Here is a 19,055-nt window from a genome sequence, read left to right as displayed (position 1 = left end):
CAGTTTCCTGCGCACGCGCGCGCCATTTTATTTATCGGCACGTCGTTCGGACATTATTTAACGCGTTTTAATTTTTCGTCGAAAATTTTCGTAAAAACGTCAGGTATATATCAAAATGGGAACGTTAAAAAAATATTTTCTCCAAATGGGAAACGAAAAGCGGGCCTACGGCGGGGGACATTTCACCACGGTAGTGGCGAACTCGCTAAATTTCTTGTCGATGGGCGTTCGGTCGTCGTACAGCGACGGCGCCTGCAGGATGATCCCTGCGGTCCCAGCCAGCACGGCTAGCGTGAATATCCACAGGAATAACCGGTCGAGCACCATAGCGACGTACTTCCAATCCTCCTTCACCTGAAAACGAAGGAAATAGTGAAATATCTTATAGGGAACAGCCGCGGGCTCTTTGGAGAGTGCAGCGCGCTAAACTAGGCAACCAGTTATACCTATGTTTCGATAGGAAGAAGTAAAGTTTCGAGTAGATAAAGGTGACGGACTTTTTGGAGAGCGGGATATTTTAAACTAGGCCACTAGATATGCCTAATGGATTCATCTATTATCCGAAGAAAAACGTGGATTATCGTGTAGGATAAGGCAGCGGACTAAACTAGGCAACCAGATATACAAAATTACGATTGGTCTACTAGGTTTTTTTTCCAACAGAACAAAAAGCTATTTCTTAATTTAAGTCCATTTAAAATTTAAAAATGGCACTGGACCCAAAATCTAACTCGGTAACTGTAAAAGGCTTTGCTTCAATCGCTTTAATATTTATTTAATTTTACGTAGCAGACAGATTATTATTTACATTAATTTATATTATAGTGTTATTTATATTAATTTATATTATATAATTAATTACTATTTATATTAATTAGTTTTTAATTATTTTATGTTTAGACACATTCATAAACCATACTAGAGCGAAAGCAATGCAGAGCTAAAAATTGCATACCGTAAGAAATTGTAAATGACTTTTATTAACATGTGCAAATCTTCTGGATCCCTTTTGCGTCGGGATGATTCCTCAAAACCGACGCAGTAGACTTTAAATGTCGTCACGAAACTTTAGGACAGAAACAAAATACAAACTTCAGCGGGGCGCTAAGAGATTGACAGACAAGTGTCAAAAGAAAACACAATTGTTACTATCTGTACGAGGTGTGTTCAAACAGTAAAAAAAAAATGCATAAAATTTTGTGTACAAAATTGAACATAGTGTTGAAAAACACCTGAAATGTTGACAACGGCCTATGGTAAATCTGATTTGAGCAAAAAAAAAAAATACTTATAAGTGGTAAAAACTGTTCCAAGAGAAGTCGGCGATGAAGAACCTCGCTCTGGGTGCCCCAGCACGTCAACTACTGATGAAAGCGTTGAAGAAGTGAACTAAATGGTGCTGAAGCGTCTTCGAATCGAATTTGTTCTGAAACTGCTTAATTTTGAACAAAAGGACTGTCGAAGGAACATCGCTTGAGAGCTGTTCAACGACTTCAATGATCATCCTGATATGCTCCAAAAGGTCATAACTGGTGACGAATCATGAGTACATGGTTATGACGTCAAACCCAAAGCCGAGTCGTCCAAATGCAAGAAGAATGAAGTTATGCGCCTTTTGCGAAAAGCAATACGAAGGAAACGGTCGGAATTGCGAGAAAACAATTCACGGATTTTGTATCACGATAATGCACCTGCTCACTCATCGTTCTTTATGTTTAACTTTTTGGCCAAAAACGTCAGGCCTCAGCCACCATATCCGCCGGATATGGCACCCTGCGAATTTTTCCTGTTCCCACAACTCAAGAAACCAATGAATGGAAGGAGATTTGGAACGATCGAGGAGAAACTCAAGGCTATACTAGAGAAAACGTTGGCACAAGGATATTGTGATATCTAGAGGGGGGATTGCATTAATTTTGATAAATAAATAGTTTTTGGTAAAACTTTAATAGCACTTTTCGAACAGACCTTGTATTACCAACCCTATTAGTGAAACTCATTAAAGATTATATTGAAATATAAATTAAAGTGATCAAAGTGTACAAGAAATGGTAGATAAAGTTATTGCTAAGACCTTCAACATAGTCGCTTATGCTAATACTATTCCCACATAAAATGTTCTTCCGTATCCATTGCCAATATCCTAACCTGACTTTAGAGTAACTTATTTTCAATACTGACTTTACTGGCAATTAGGTGATTTACGAAACATGGAAATAACACATAGTTTCGACTAGAGTTGTGTAAATCGCGATTGATTCGGTCAATTTGATTCAATCACTTAATAGGATCGAACGACCGAATCCCGCTTGTTCGTAATGATTCGATCACCTTGTTCGCTGCCGCCCTGGACGGTCTGAAGTGAGCGAACGTAGCCTTCCGGAATACGACTGAGACAGGTCACGGAAAAGGGATGGGAGTATTGTTATATCATTCTATAATATTGAATGAAATGTGTATATTACTGACACAACCCAATACGTAGCACCTATTTTGATAAAATCATGATTCAATAAAAAGCAGAACGCAGTTAAATATTATACTAACTAGAACAGAAAACATAACATTTAGCCACAACAATAATTGAAATCCAAATAACCCTGAATCGGTCCTTTTTTCCAAATCGGTCACTGATTGATTCGGTCCTCGTAAAATGAACGATGCACACAACACTAGTTTCGACTGCGACTGCCGGCGTTTTTACGTCATTTTGGTTTAGTTCGGTTCGCCGGCAGATGGCGCCAGTTGACTGACACGAAATCCGATTTCGAGACATCGGTGGTGTTGAAAAATGTATTACGTGACGCGGCATCAAACAAGAGGGGAAAAGGTCGACCGTTCCCCGGGGAGGGGGAGGGAAGAAGACGAATCGGGCGGAACGATGTCCTTAACGCGGTGCTGGATCCGGACCGCAGGCCAAGGGTAAACTGACGGGACACGACTCGATTTATCTAAAACATAATCTCGGCAAGAGTCAAGCCGGGGCCCTCTGGGGCTTGTCTTCCCGGTTTTTGTCATATCTCCGTATGAGTTTCGCCACGTCCGCAGGCGAAGGAAAGTGTATGCGAGTCAGGACTGACAACATTCGTTTGCCGTTTTGACTCTCCTTCTCACGTCCAAGGGGCGAATTTCAATTACATAAAATATAATCTCGGAAGACATTGTGTGCTTTTTTGCGACAACGATGCCGACAGCTTCCCAGTAATAAGACCGGTCCTAGAAATTTGCAATAAAAAATGTATTATGTAAATTCGCCAAGAAAAAATGCCACCAAAAGGCCACCGGGAACATAACATCTAATAAACAATAAAAATACATTCATCTTCACCTTCACACACTTTATCTGGATTTTCAAGTCCACCCAAAGAACCTCATTTACTTAAACTATGTGAGTTAAATGATCTTGTTAGAGACTTGTGGCTATCAAAATCTAAAGCACAATTACTCGGTTCAAGAATTTGTTGGATAAAAGTACAAGAGTTTCATATTTCAGCACAAGACACTAGTTACTTTTCGAAAGATGATTTACGAGGTTTCATAGTAGGATGCGAAAAAAAATTGAAGTCTTCCGTGAAATAGTTTTTTATTGACAGCATTTTAAACAAGACGTGTCCGAAAAAATGTCGCAAATAACGCAAATTGAGATAGAGCACCTAAAATTATTAAAGAAAGGCTGGATGGCGTGTACGGCCAAATTTTCCTCCGTATTCTGTAGTGAAAGAATGGCCAAAACGTTTTCCAATGGGGCAGGAGTCCCTTGAAGATGATTTAAGAACTGGTCGACCAGTGGAGGTCATAACGGAAGATATTGATCGACGTTTAAACGTCAAGGAAATCTCAGAAATTACTAAGCTTTCTGATACAAGTGTTCGTCGAATCCTGTATGATCATTTAGGTATGCATAAGGTTAGTGCAAGATGGCGTCCTAAAAACCTTTCGGCTACATAAATGACTTTATCGTAAAATGAAGTTGATTCTTCCTCGCGTAACCGACATTTGACTTAAATTAATTATTTGATATGAAGTAAGACTTAACTAAAGCAAGACATAAGAAGAGAAAAAACGAAATGAAAAGAAACTTATGTTTACATCAAATTATTTATATAAAAAAGTGTAAATAGTGTTCAAAAAATAGACTGAAATATTTTGGAGTGTTAAAAATATGAAAAAAAGTATTATTGTCAAAAAATGTACATCATTGCATTTTTGGTAACTTACATATTTTTGGTTTGTTCAAGCATTTAAGAATACAACTTCGTTGCCTCTTGAATTTTTTTCGTATCTCATTACGTTTTCAAAAAAAAAAAGAACAGGACAGCATTGAGAAGCAAAAAAAAAAAAAATATTTCAGCATGAATGTTAAACATTTTCTTTTTTCTTTTTTTAATTTATGGAGACACCAAAACGATTATCTGTTATACTTTCGTAGAAACAATGGAAAAATAAAAAAATAAAATCCCAAATGCTTGGGAAGGGATTAGGTATATAACTCGAATTTTAGCGCGAGTGTTGTTACAGTGTACTTTATGTTATGGACGCCACTGGATTTAATAATTTTTATCTTAATCGTAATTAATTAGTAATAAGTAATTTTTTAAAAAAATTCTACAGGCTACATGCAGTTTCAGTTAGCACTGAAGAAGCCAACATGATGATTGGCGAAACGTCAGCAAGTTCAAAGAAGTTTTGTAATTAATAGGTATTCAGTAGTAGGTAAATTTTATAAAATTTATTAGTAAATATGAAATAATTATACTATGAGAACCACCCAATATCCTTCATTTTGTGATATGTCAAACATCTCCTTTGACAGACATCATTTGTTTTCGTAATTATCGAGCTTGTCATGGAAACAAATTTTGTTCGACAAAATACCACACATCTTTTATTATAAAATAAAGAATTATATATCATAATTCCTGTTGAAATGAAAAATATTATAACTTCTAAAAGGTTCGGCTATCAATTGTTTAATTTGTTACTAGAAAATTGTCTCACAGTCATTGACGAAGTTTAAAAGCAATAACTAACTATTACTTCAATTAATGCAATACATTATCTTGGTTCCACTTCCCGTCTTTTGGTCGGTTTATTTATGTAAGCTGGGATTATATATTTTATTTTGCTGGGTTATTTGCAAAACAAATAACACTAGAGGTAGCAGACGAGTCCGTGACTCAAGTTATTAGGGTAAAATATTGTATCTTATGGGCAATGAACAATTTATTATTATTATTATTTAGGTTGGGATAAAGATATCTAGATATCTGGGTTGTTGGGCTATTGTTTCCGGATGCAATGAAGCAAAAAAGATCCTATCGTTGTTTTTTTTAGGAAATCATTTTTTTTTTCGATTATTTATCCTTCAATTTCAATTTTCGTTGCCGGAGGACAATTTCCCCAGTCCTCCCAGGTTGAAAATTCGATCCTATTATCTATCACGTCCTCCAATTATCAGCGATTGACCTCGCATCTGTACATTGCGGAAGTTGCTGCAACATCCGACATACAGTTTTCGCACCCATGAAATCGCATTTAACGACTGATTGGCCCCGAACGAACGGAGCGAAATGAGACGAAAACTTTTAAATCCACTCCCAATTAAGGCCCGTTTCGGAAATCAAAAAACGCGTCAGACGAAGCAGTTTTAATTTAGCAGCGGCGTTCCCCTCCCCGGGGGGAAAAGAATCGCTAGAAACGGAAACAAAAGATATTTGACTGCGGGCAAGGGGGGCGATCTGCCGCGCCCCGTGCGGCCCCGCCGCCTCTCAGTGAACGAGGGGGACAAAGTTGGAAAGAGTTTTAAGAGCTGGCCATTTTTAAACTTCGACGGTGGGATCGTTCGAAAGTCGAAAGATAATCAAGAAAAATGGCCGCGGCGCAGTCTCGCGAAATCCAAAAGTTGTGGATTTAATTAAGCACGACGGTGGCCTCTTGGGGGGCGCGGGCGGCTCGGGGGGAAACCTGCATTTGTTTGACATAGACAAGACAAATTTAAACGGAAGAACAAGCCCATGTCTTAACGGCAAATATAATGCTCTCAAATGTTTGGCAGTAAAAATAACAACATATAACCTAAAAAAAACACACACCAGTGTACTTAGCACAAACCTTGTCAGAATCTAAGCTTTTACGAATGTTTAGCAAGTCATTTAAAGGATAGACGCCAAGTTAAAAGTGTAAATGGTATTAAAAGTCAGCAAGTTAAAACAAATGTTGGACCAATATTGTTCATGTTATATATAATGCCTTTATCGCATCTTTGTCAGCTTCGACCGGCCTTCCAGACCGTGGTGCATCTTCGACATCAAAATTGCCGGATCGAAATTTTGCAAACCAGTTCTGGCACTGGCGTACTGACTGTTAACACGCCTTCTCCATACACATCCGTCAATTTTTTTCTCGCTTGGACAGCATTTTTACCTTTTCTGAAGTAAAAAAGTAAAATATGACGAAAATGCTGCTTATTGCTCTTCATATTTAAAAGGGCACCAACCAAAAACTACTGCGTAGAATTAATAGAACTTTTTCACACACAAGCCTTGCAATATCAGCTCTCAAGACATATAATGGTTATGCGGCTTAATTGTGAAGTTGGTTTCGAAAAAACGTAATTAAGTCCTCTGACGGGAAAAACGAAATGACTTTCCGAACAACCCAATATAAACGATTTATTAGTTTTGCAAGATACCTTCCTAGCATATGCGGATGATACTGCATTAACAATCAGCTCTGGCTATTATATGCTTCTGGATCTATCAAAATGAACTACTACTACTACAAATATTGTTTGTGTCTCCTTTGGAAACTATGGATTTTGAAATGAATCAAATGAATAACACAGTAAAAAACCAAACAGTTAATACGTGTTTTCTATAGACTCAAGAAAATACTAACAGGAAAGCTGTTATTAAAAATTTATTAGTCTGTTCCATAGTATTGCGACGTCTGCAGTTATAGGCTGACGACGTCCCTACAGTTCATCGTTTAACTCGTAGTTTGGCAGATAGTTGGAAGTTTTTGTAAGTAGTCGTAAGTTATTTTAAGGCCATCCTATGTATTTGCCCCCTATAGCTCCTTTAATCGAAAACGATTTTTTTTTATATTATTATTTATTAATTTACTTGTTTTATTATTATTATTGTATAGAAAGGGCGGTAACTACAGATTTGCTGCAAGCTTGGATCCTAAGCTTTATACATATTTTCCAAAAAGTAAAATTTAGTTGTTAATGCACTCTTCTATAGTCCGTGCTTCAGGAATTCCGAAATTTCATACTAGTTTCATCTTTTACTTACTTTACTTTTACTTAATGTTATTGAATCGGATGTCAAATAAGTGTAGACATATTTTAGATATTAAGTTTTAAGATTCAAATTAAAAACGAATGAACCAGCGATTGAATTGTAACATTTATTGCGGACCTTTGGCAGCCATTTTATATAGACAAAAATGTGTTCGTGAATCATGTCTCGGAAAGATTTATGGCTATAGAAGCTTGACAGATAAGGATAAAAAATAGTGGACAAACTTTAGAGTTCCTCTCGGCCTACGCCAATTTTAATTGAAAAATGATTTTGTATTATTTCAAAATGTTGCATTTATTTCTAGTATATAGGTGAATCCGTCAAGCATGTTGACCAAAGTAGCACGTGGTTACTTATGTTACTTTTCATTTGAACAAGTTGTTTTCAATATTTAACTTTCAACAGTTTTTCTAGCAAAAAAAATCAAAGAAGTAATGAAAAATAATTTGACTTGAAATTACATTTTTGTAGTTTAGTTTAGTTAAGATTAAAAAATACATCAATCTCGTTAATACTGATATTAATCAATATTTATTTTAAAATGAGCCAAAAGCCCCATAAAATAACAATGAACTTGCGATGGGGGTATTTTTTGGATTCACATTCTGGCAGCTAAATTTCGCAGAGGCTTATTTGGTGGCGAGCGACGTTTTTCCCCGCGGGAAACTTTTCAAGCTGATCCGATTTAGCTTGGAATTAACACATCGATCGAGAACTCCCCAGATAATAGTGTCAAAATGAAGTGCTCCACTTCGGCACGGAAAATGAACGGTAATCTAATCGACGCTCCACACTGCGTTGGTGTTCCCAAAATCAAGATAAAAAGTCCACGCAACGGAATGATTTTCAAGATAAACTGTACTGAAATTTTTGATTATTTTCATATATACTAGATAATGCTAATACTATAAGATATTGGAGAAGTCCCTATATAAAAATAAAATATTTCTATTTTGAAGTAAGTAATATATTTTTAATATCTAAAAAGAATGGGACGTGGCTAAAGTAAATAAGGAGTATACCTTCTATGGATTTCACTTAAAAGCGTTGACCTCAATAAATATAAAAAATAAAAATATAAAATTCATGCAAGGATTCAGACAAGGATTTTCGAAACACAATGACCAATGTCGAGAAGAACGAGTGGGTTTCATTTAAAGAAGTAATTGATAAGTTTCTGGGGAAGTCGAAGGACGAAAACTAGGAACGTATTGTTCAAAATGTCGTCTAGGTTGTAATATGATACATATATATATATATATATATATATATATATATATATATATATATATATATATATATATATATATATATATATATATATATATATATATATATATATATATATATATATATATATATATATATATATATATATATATATATATATATATATAGAAATATGTTTGCTGCAATCCATTTTCTTAATTTATTTATTTATAAATTATTTACTTAACGAGCAAAATAGTTAATAGTTAATTAATTAATATTTCCGTTATTTGCTTCGCTCTTTCTTCTTTCTTAATTAATATTTCCGTTATTTGCTTCGCTGTTTCTTCTTTCTCTCCAACAAAATTACGACAAAAAAATATGGAAAATTATGCAGAAATTGCCCAAATCCTCCGAAAAAAAAACATGGTTTGGTCCAGAACTCAAGAGTCACTCGCTCTAACATGTTGGTAATATTTATTTCGAGTGTATACAACGTGTCGGTATCTACATTATACGCAAACGAAGACTGGGTCCCATCTCAACGTCCCTCAATAGTAGTGCCAACGGCCTTCGCGAAATATGTTGTGAAACCATCCCTCGTTATTCCAGCCGCTACGCTGAAAGGCGTCGCTGGGGACTGCGGGGGCGGCACCGGAAGCGATATCGACAAATTGGGCACCCGCCCATGCAACCGACCACACCATCAGCACTGCGAACGCGAAAAATATACAAATCGACGAGTTCATTTGCCGTCGAAACATCGTACTCTTACGACCACTGAAACCGTTCACCAGGTATCCGCCTGGGTATTTATAGGTCGGTGAATGGGCCGCGTTTGTTCCGTAGTGATTGTTCGCAAGTCATACGGTTGCGTAATATTAATTAAAAAAAAACTGCTGCTACCGCCGCGTGGAAAATTTTTCCAGTCGTCTAGACGCCAACTTATTAAACTAAATTGTAAATTGTATGGGAGTACGTATATCGTCTTGGCTTTTGACTATCGAATTAACCTACTACCGACGGCAATAAAACACCCGACCGGTCCGTATTCTAAAACTGAGAATCCGTTTTATTCAGCTTAAAATTGTTGTTATACTTTGACCAGAAATATAGTGCTTTTACAACTTTGCCTACTGTTCATTACTCCAAAACCTCAGCCCCTTATAGAAGATCCTGCCTAGCAGACCCTTACTCGTAAGCATTCCAGGACCGTCCTAGGAATTTATTAACCTAAACTCACAAGCGGGTTATAAGTATGTTTTCAATCTTTTTCGCTGAGCAATTCTTGAAACATGTACATAAAAAAATTAGTACAATTTATTACGATCTATTTCATTTCATTCATGTATAGAATCATTATTAATATACAAAACATTAAATATAATAATAATAAAGTAAGTCACTTAAAAAATCGTCACTATCGCTACTGTCGTCTCCTAGTTCAATGATCAACTCCTTCAAAAAATGTTTAATTGAAAAACACTAATAAACATTTATCTGTATTTTTATTTACCGCGTCTTTTGTTCTTTATAAATCGAAGAAGAAGAAGATAAAGACACGGTGTTGTCGAAACAATTGTCACGTCATAATATATAATTTCGTGAAAATCTGAACTTTTAGTTCTTGTTTATTTTGATAAATGGATTTTCATCAAGTAAAAGCCACCTCAGTTCAATTTTTAAACTATCCAGTGAAAACGGCCTGGCAGGGTCAAAGGTCTAGTATCAGGTACATAATATATAATTTCGTGAAAATCTGAACTTTTAGTTCTTGTTTATTTTGATAAATGGATTTTCATCAAGTAAAAGCCACCTCAGTTCAATTTTTAAACTATCCAGTGAAAACGGCCTGGCAGGGTCAAAGGTCTAGAATCAGGTACATAAATACGTACTTACTTGAAGGATCATAATCAAACACCTCCGTAATATATACGATCATATTGCAATTTAGATTAAACTCTTTGAGAACGATACATATCACCCGATGTTAAAATAAACGCGTTTCAAATAAAAAATTCAAGTTTCTACAAATATTTGTTATGGTCCATGGCAGAATAAACATCTGTTGGGATGGGTTTTACCACGGTCCAGCGAAGGTCTGCTGTTAACGTACTGTAAAGTACTTCAAAGCAATAAACGCACTACATTTTTGGTCGTATTATACCGGTCTGATGTAATTGGTAATTTGCAATATTAGATGGTGAGCCTTGTGCTTGTTTGTGTATATTTGTGTCGCACGGTTCATCTGTTTTCCTTATTCAGGAGGTCGGATGGGCCTGAATGGGTCGCAACGGAAGCGAGGGATGTGATCGTTTTCTTTTCTTTTCTTTTTTTTTGGAATCGGTCAAAGTTCAAGTTGGGACCAGTTTGTGATATCAAGTCGTGGTATATGTGTCGGTCTGCGATCAAAATAGAAAAAATCCTAGACAGATGTCGGCAATAGGCGAACATCCAGTGTAGAAGGAGCTTTTAATCTACTACTAACAGAAAATACGATGACACTAAATACATATACAAAATAATTACAGTTTTATTCAAATTCTAATTCTGATTCATTCTCACAGTTGTCATTAACTCCATTCACAAAAGTTTCATATACAGGCTAATAAAAGGGCTTAATCTAGAGAACTTTGAAGAAGACCTTCAGAGTGAGAGTGAAAAAAATTGCACTTTTCAGTGACTCTGTACTGTTTGTATTTGTCAAGAATGCACCCTTCAAAAAGTTTTCCCAACAGAATAACTACTGTAAGTGTAGCACATAGCTGATAATATAAAACTATTATATAAACAACGAAAGAAAAAATTCAAACAATCCATTATAATTACTTATTAGGAACTACGCAATGACGGCAGTTAGGAAAGAAATGAAATATTTGCAAACGAAATTTCAAAAAGTCCATTTCTAGAGAGGGGCGGAGTGAAATAGGTCTGTTAAGTTTAATTCTTTGGATTCTGTTAGTATTCTGCCTTATACTCTCTAATTCTCTCTAATATTCTGGAAAAAAGAATGGACAAGCAAATAAAAGCATTTCTCAATATTTACAATATTTTGACATCAAAACAATAAATAAATAACAAAATTACTGCCTTGGTTTTACTTACCATTGAGATGATAAATCGTGAAATTAGTGAACTATCTTGTAAAATCCATTTTAAATGACAAAAAGTACTACTCTGTTTCGGCTTTTTGTAGCAGTTGTAAAAGTTTAGGATCTAGTCTTTCCGATACTTAAGTATTATCATAGTTTAAGCATTGTAGCATCGCATACACATCGCATCGTACACGCTCCTTAAAATACGTAAAACCGCTTACCTCGGACACATCATGCGCCACCAAGAGCACGAACAGCTTCAGCTGATATTGGAAGGGAAGATAGAGGGTAGACGGAACATAGGCCGAAAGAAGAAATCATGGCTGAGAAATATCCGGGACTGGACCCACACAGATGGAAATGCCCTCATACATCAAGCCCAGAACAGAGAAATGTATGCCACAATGGTCGCCAACCTCAGCAGAGACGGCACTTAGGAGGAGGAGGGAGCATCGCATTCATGCCTTGCCGTATTCAAAAAATTGGAAACTCCTATCTTAAACTGGTGTATGGAGTTAGACCTTGAACTCAAATGTACAACAAAATAAGATTTTGGAGCATGTCCACAATTTGATTCTTCGTAGACAGAAAAGAACATTTCAAGAGGTTCTTCTGATACCAAATTGAAAATATGGTTAATCAATGCCTCCTACCTAATGAAACCTTTAATTTCCTCTCTCCGGCAGTGACAGAGAGAGGCTTTCTTAGCCCTTTGCTGCCAGAGCTAATCCCATTCCATTCAGTAAGACTAAATGAAAGTGACGTCCTTCGATCAACATCTGCCTTATCGGTTTTAAGTTTAAAAATAAACTACCACTTCTATATCATCACAGGAAGGAAAAGCTGCAAGTCAAGTGAAACCCAAACCCAAAACAAGTCTAAGAAGATTAGAAATGAAAAAGAAGAAGAAAAAATTGTGCGAAAGAAGAAGAATTTTTCTTTTTCGAAGTATTGTTATATTTATGTATCTATTTTATTTTTTCTTGTGAATTCACATAAACAAAATAGTAAAAAACAAAATAAAATAAAATAGAATGAAATAGATAGATAAATACCCAATCCTATTATGACAAACGTTGGTTTTCCAAAATATTAATATAGGAGTCGACATAACAGTAAAAAGAGAGGAACGCTCGATCTTACATAACAACTCAGGTCCATGCGAATTTGAGTGCAGTAGATTATAAAAAATGGTAAGATTACTGCATGCGACGAATCTGCAGAGTTTAAGTTGAAAAAAGATTTCCAATTTCGAGTGTTATATACTGCAGGAACCTATGCTGCACTCTTTCTATGGCCTGCATGTGGAAGTTATACAGAGGTAACCACACACAGGAACAATAATCCAGGTGTGGACGCACGAGGGAGCAGAACAGCAATCTGAGAGACGGAATACTCTGGAAGTTCACTGTACAACGCTTAATAAAGCCGAAAATCTGAAGTGATTTAAACACAATAGACGAAACATGGTGTGTGAAAGTCAATTTAATTTCGAGTTACATTCCAAGGTCCCTTATTTTCATGTTATAAGTATAATGTATGGGGTTTATATTAACTCAGTGGAGCGATGGGGAGGTAATCCAATTGTTTCGGCCTAGTGCCGGCCTAGCTGGTTTCTTCAATTTACGACCATGCTGTATAAAAAAAAATGAAAAAAATGTCGCACTTACTTTCGTCGAATCTTCGACCATTTTCGTGTGTTCGGCGATGAATCGGACGCAGAAACAGGATTTGTGTATTTCCGGCGGGCACCGGAAATGCGAGAAAGCGGGGTTCCGCATCAGCACCGGACTTTTCAGGCCGTCGTCGTCGGTAGCCGCCCCCGCCGTAGTCGACGTCGTCAGGTCCTCCGACGCTGCGGGCGTCGCCGACGGGACGACCGTCGGCCCGTGAATCTGGCAGGTACTGCCGAACGGGCCGCCGCCGTCTGCCAAACTGAAAAACCAACGTTGCCACGTCGTCAATTTGCGTTTGTTTCAACATGCGTGCGGGAATAAACGTCTCGAAGCCACAAAATGGCTACCGGAGCGCGCCCGTGTTATCATGTTTGTGGTTGAAATAATTATAAACGACCTTTATCCGCCCGCTGCCCGTTGACAAAACAAACTGTAAAACTGTTAAATCCTTACTGAAACTAAGGAAAAGGAAAAAGGAAGCGGGAGCGAAGAGAGAGGGGAATGCATTCATTTTTATAGTGGAGTGGACAAAAGCTTAAGCTCGAGCAAAAAGAGGAATTCCACTTTGCCCCACCGACCCCTATAACGATGTACTGGAAAAGTCCATGTCAAAGTAGATAATGGAAAATCTCTTTTAGTTAGGAGTCTGGTTTATTTAATTGCAAAAATAAGTGACTTTAATGGGTAGTCACTTAAAAGAGTTAAATTTATTAAATATAATTAAAAGCTGTAAAAGTTCTGAAAGAATTCTTTTAAGAAAATAAAAAGGTGTTACCTATTTCGCGTACTTAAATAAAAATAAAAAATAAAATAAAAAATAAAAATAATTTACACGAGTACAGAGTATCCTGAATATATCGCAGAATTTATAAGTTTTTTTGTGTGCCGAAAAAACCGCATTCCTTCCTTTCTTGTTATTATTTTCTTTTTATTTATTTTTTTATTTTTGATGAAGTCGGCCAAGGAGATTTGGGCTTTTCCAATTTGGTGAAAAACGTGCGGACAGCTCGTATCGATCCCCGCGGTTCGACGTCCACACCCGATACCCAGACGTCGTCGTCTAATACGGTAAACAACTTCCAGAAGAGCTCCCCGTTCTCATAACTTCGCCGTTTTGCCCCAACTTTCGGCCTCTTTCGCTCTCCCACTGACAGCCCTCCGCGAAGTTGGGAAATTTGCCAGGAAACCTACCGGCAAGCCTCCCTCGGGAGAACAGTAACAGACGTACTTCCGGTTTAATGTTTAATGTACGGTTTTAGTGCCCTTACAGTTATATGTGCCGATGTTTTATTTACCCGTTTACGTCGACGTTTATTTGACTGTACCGTCAGCCGTCGTAAAAGTTATTTCGTTTATCGATAATGCCGCAGAAGTGAATAGCGTGGCGACGCGTATTGCATTTTCCCACGGAAAATGCACCGACACACCCGGAAAAAGAAATACTCGAAGCGATGCTTTCAGCGTTTTCGCCACCCCAGACGTTGGCAAACCCTTTGATCCTCGATATACAGCAGCGATTACAACAAACTTATCGTCTCTCGGCCGTTTCGGTGGATTTTCCGCTCAATAAGCTTACGTATACGGGATGCTTGCTATACAGGGCGTCACAAATCTGACTAAATTGGAATATACAGGGTTTTTCATGGTGAGTGTCCTATAAAGCCGGGTCCAGGCGGGTAACCGAACCTCTTACAATGTTTAGAGTATATTTTGGGGAGCCGATTTTAATTTCAGTTTGTTTTTGACGTCGGGAAGTAAACACTACGATATAGAAGCAGCTGCTGCGGCATATATTTACGTGCATTTTGCTTTAAAAAAAATAAGAAGAAAAGATAAAGGCGCTGGTGGTAAATGCATTATCTTTCGAACAGGGATCAACAAAGTTTACTAGCAATATGAGAAAGGCTATTTCAAATTGAACTTCGGTTTCTATAAGTTTGAGGACATTGGATTTAACACGGGGAAAAACATTATTACGACGAATGGCAGATTTCAGTTTGTTGCCAAACATGTTCAATGGGATTAAATATACAGTGGTAACGTGGAAGGAAGCCTTTAAAAAACCAAAGAATATTAAACACAGGTAGGTATGAAATTGTTTTCTATTACGGACCACAATTTTACCTGAAACTTTAGATAATAATCATTGTATGTGAATGACCACCCTTGGATAATCCCATTCAAAAGCAATTGGTCACTTTCTTATATCTATGAACAGATCATACTACATTTTATTCATATCACCCAATATATTGTTCCATTTTCATTACTTAAAAGAAAACTTGTACTTGAACAAAATCTATGCAAGTTCAAAGATAAAACTAACTAACTGAAATAAAGATTTTTGAGAAATATCCAAATGAACTATAATAACAATGCAGACCTAAGGCACCTAATAGGACCACTGAGAAACTTTTGCCGTGATACTACGGTCTTACAGTCTTACACAAAGTGAAATAAATCTTTAAGAAAACGCTATCCTCAAATCAGATTTAGATCTTAATAAAAATGTGCCATTATTTGTATACCAGTATAGATCAGTGGTATCAGTTGAGGTAGGTTTCGCTATTAATAGTATAACCGAGAAAAATTACCTCGGCGCCATTTCTTCTTTGGAAGGCGTTCTGCTTGATGCGAACCTCCTCTTTGGGCTGACGTCGGTCCTCCGCACGGTGGTGTGGTAGGGGTAGATGCACGACGTCGAGATGTTGGCAGCGCTGGTAGTCAGAAACCGATTCGCCAGAAATTTCCTGGAACGATCCGGAGTCGGCGAATGCAATTAGTATTGTTTTGAACGCTCACGTGTTGGTTTCGAAGCAGTATTGAGGGCGTTTCATCACCAGTATCCGCGGGAGGAAGTTTATGAAGACCCGTTTCACCCACGGCGACATCTTGTGGGTTTGAGGCGAGCGAAAGTGAACGTTGAGCACCACCACGGTGACGCATATGCTGGAAATTGAATTGGAAGTGTTGTACTATTGAACACGTATTTAATTTGATTACAATACGGAGTCAAGTCAGGTATAATACGACCAAAAATATAGTACATTTATTGCTTTAGCGTTTTAAGTAATTTACAGTACATTAACCGCAGATCTTCGCAGGACCGTGGTAAAACCCATCCCAATAAATGTCTATTCTGATTACGTAGGTCATGCCTGAGATGGACCGTAACGAATATTTGTAGAAACTTGAAATTTTTATTTGAAACGTAAAAGGACCATTTTAAATTTGATTAAGGAGTAATAAACAGTAGACAAGGTTAATCACGTCGGTAGTAAAAGCACTATATTTCTGGGTGAAGTATACAAATTCGTCTTCTCAATAGACCGGTTTATTGTTGCATGTATATCGAAAATACCTACAATTTTCGGAGAAGACACTACTTCTGAGCAAGTTCTTAGCGAAGTTCTAGAGTATTTTACAAAATCAGAGAGCCATTCTTTACTATTGTGACTACAAATAGGATAAATAGTTATCACGTATATTGGCGTATATTAAGTATGGTGTGACTTCACAGAATGTATGATGAGTATGAAAAGGAGTAGACGTACGATTTGCGTACAGAGGTCTTTATGTATAAAAACATTCTTGAAGATGATATTGCGATACATGGTTGCCAATGACTTGAGAAAGGACAAAGCGGAAATAATAGGCAACGTGATTTGTTGTTAATTTTCAAGGTTTTGGGTGGGTTGCCTGAGGAATACTTTTCCTATCAATATAGTTGGTGTTGGATGTTGGTTTTTCGGAGAAAGCACTGGTGATAATTTAACGAAAGAGCGCTTGACTCTACCATGTTAAAAAATCTAATAATCTTCACCATCGACAGGTTAAAGGACGTAGTTTAAAAGGAAGAAGACATCTGAATGTTGACAGATTAGATCAGAAATTTCTCTCGTAAACCGAGCTTTTTAAAATTACCGCTAGGGGCGCCTGACGTTTAAAGTTGACATTTTCATATGAGCGTCATTTTCACCTGTTTCCACCAATTTCTTGGGTTTTATAAAAGTACCAGATTTGGTGTCAATGTAAATATATAAATTTTTAATATTGATTGGCGCTCCACCGAGATAGGAAACTGGGATTGCTATAAAAGTAGTGACGGAAATTTTGACACAAGACGTAGGTTGAAGTAATCCGTTCAAACCGATTAGTTTCATTTCATGGTGACAATTTCGTTTTAATTCGCTTTCCGATCCGACGCGAAACTTATCTCTGTCTAGTTTTCGCGGTTCGTAGCTTCTTCGGTTAATACGTGTGAGGGCGCGTCTGCATGTATGTGTGCGGGTGTCTCATTTGGAATGCACTTAATTGGAATTTGGAATCGCAATTAACGCTGGCGCGTTCATGATATCCGAGGCAATCGCGCCAGAATGAAGATAAATTATAAAACGCGACTCACTGATATCGTTTAGTTTAGGGTGGCCTAAATTGGACTCCTTCAAATGGAAATTCCCCTTTTATATTTAAGCCCCTGTATTCAAAACCAATTTTAGAATATTTTGAAAATAAGGAAAATATTTGGAAGTTTACGTATATGACAATTAAAACTGTAAATCACATCTTACATGCTAAAGGGATCGATCTGCGCATAATGGAAGCAAATAAAAATTACAACGCGGAGCGAAGCGTAGTTGGCTACGACGCATCTGCCATGTATAATTTGTAATTTGGAGGAATTTGAGGAGGAAATGCATACCACGCGCATGGTGATTTGCGTTGTGGTAGTGTGAGACTCTCCGAAGTTTCGGAATACCCACTAAAACCTCCTTGATAGTGCCTTTTTTGTTTTTGCGCTTTCCACCATCTTTGGAAATTTGGATCTAGCGCACAGCTGTGTTGGGCGGTATCAACCTCGGAGTAGGATATGCAGCGGTCCGTGTGGTCTTTACCAAAGCTTTTACCGAAAACTCCTTGCGCTCTTAGAGCTTGTGGTAAGTAGTAATCTGTACTACGATGTTTGTAATCTAGTCACATTTTCAGGTTCGGTCCATTGGGACTTTAGAGTCTCGTTTTGCGACCTTTGTTGTCCAGTGCATTTTCACGTGCCGTAGCCTTTTTTTGTTTTGTTTTGTTGGTCTCCGTACTCCTGCAACGACCTGTAGTGTATTTGTATTTCTTCACTCCAGACCGGAGTACCATACAGAATAATGTTGTGCATAGCACTGCACAGTACTGCTTTTTTCGCTCTTGGGTCCCCTTACGTTACGCACAATTCTGGGTAAGCTCGATATTTTTGCTTCTGCTTTCGCAGTTACACAGTCAATATGTTTTCTGAAACCTCCTCTGCCTGGTTATGCCTAAGTGTTTCACTGTTTTGGAAGGGATCACTCTCGCTCCTTCCAAGTTGATGGCTATGTGATCTCGCTTACGTCTTCCAGCCCAAAATGACTGCCTCTATCTTGTCTGGTGCTAGGATGAGTTTGTGCATCCCTTGTTAGTTCTAAGTTTAATACGCCGTCATATAAGACGTTCCACAACGTCGGCCCCAAGACAGAACCCTGCGGAATCCCGGCCTCGTCATCCATGATTTCATTTGTATCGATAAGTATTTTTCTGTTTTTGAGATAGCTTAGTATGATGTTCACAAGATATTTTCATGTTCTCTTTTTTTTGGTTCTTGGATGATTAGTCCGTGGTTGGCCGATTTCAATGCATTCTTATCATCAATTGAGAAGGCACCACTTGTTTTCGTACTCCTTCGCTGTTTCGATGATATTTTCTTGGGCTTGCAGCGTGGACTTGAATTTTGTAAATCCGTATTG

General features: G+C 37.4%; 1 protein-coding gene across 1 annotated transcript in view; it reads right to left on the bottom strand.

Moving 5' to 3' along the window:
- The window catches only part of LOC132702584 (acetylcholine receptor subunit alpha-like), a 115,420-nt gene continuing 96,365 nt past the window's right edge, over positions 1–19,055 (bottom strand). The window contains exons 7-10 of the mRNA XM_060671329.1: positions 16,090–16,236; positions 15,882–16,037; positions 13,282–13,546; positions 1–354 (exon numbers count right to left, since the gene is read on the bottom strand). Of these exons, the coding sequence (XP_060527312.1) occupies positions 166–354; positions 13,282–13,546; positions 15,882–16,037; positions 16,090–16,236 (757 nt within the window). The 3' untranslated portion in view covers positions 1–165. The remainder of the gene's footprint in view (positions 355–13,281; positions 13,547–15,881; positions 16,038–16,089; positions 16,237–19,055) is intronic.

This window comes from Cylas formicarius, unplaced genomic scaffold, assembly GCF_029955315.1.
Source record: "Cylas formicarius isolate icCylForm1 unplaced genomic scaffold, icCylForm1.1 PGA_scaffold_5__7_contigs__length_24384050, whole genome shotgun sequence".
Classification (NCBI taxonomy): domain Eukaryota; kingdom Metazoa; phylum Arthropoda; class Insecta; order Coleoptera; family Brentidae; genus Cylas; species Cylas formicarius.
Note: the sequence above shows the minus strand (reverse complement) of the source record. Positions and strands in the feature narration are given on the sequence as shown.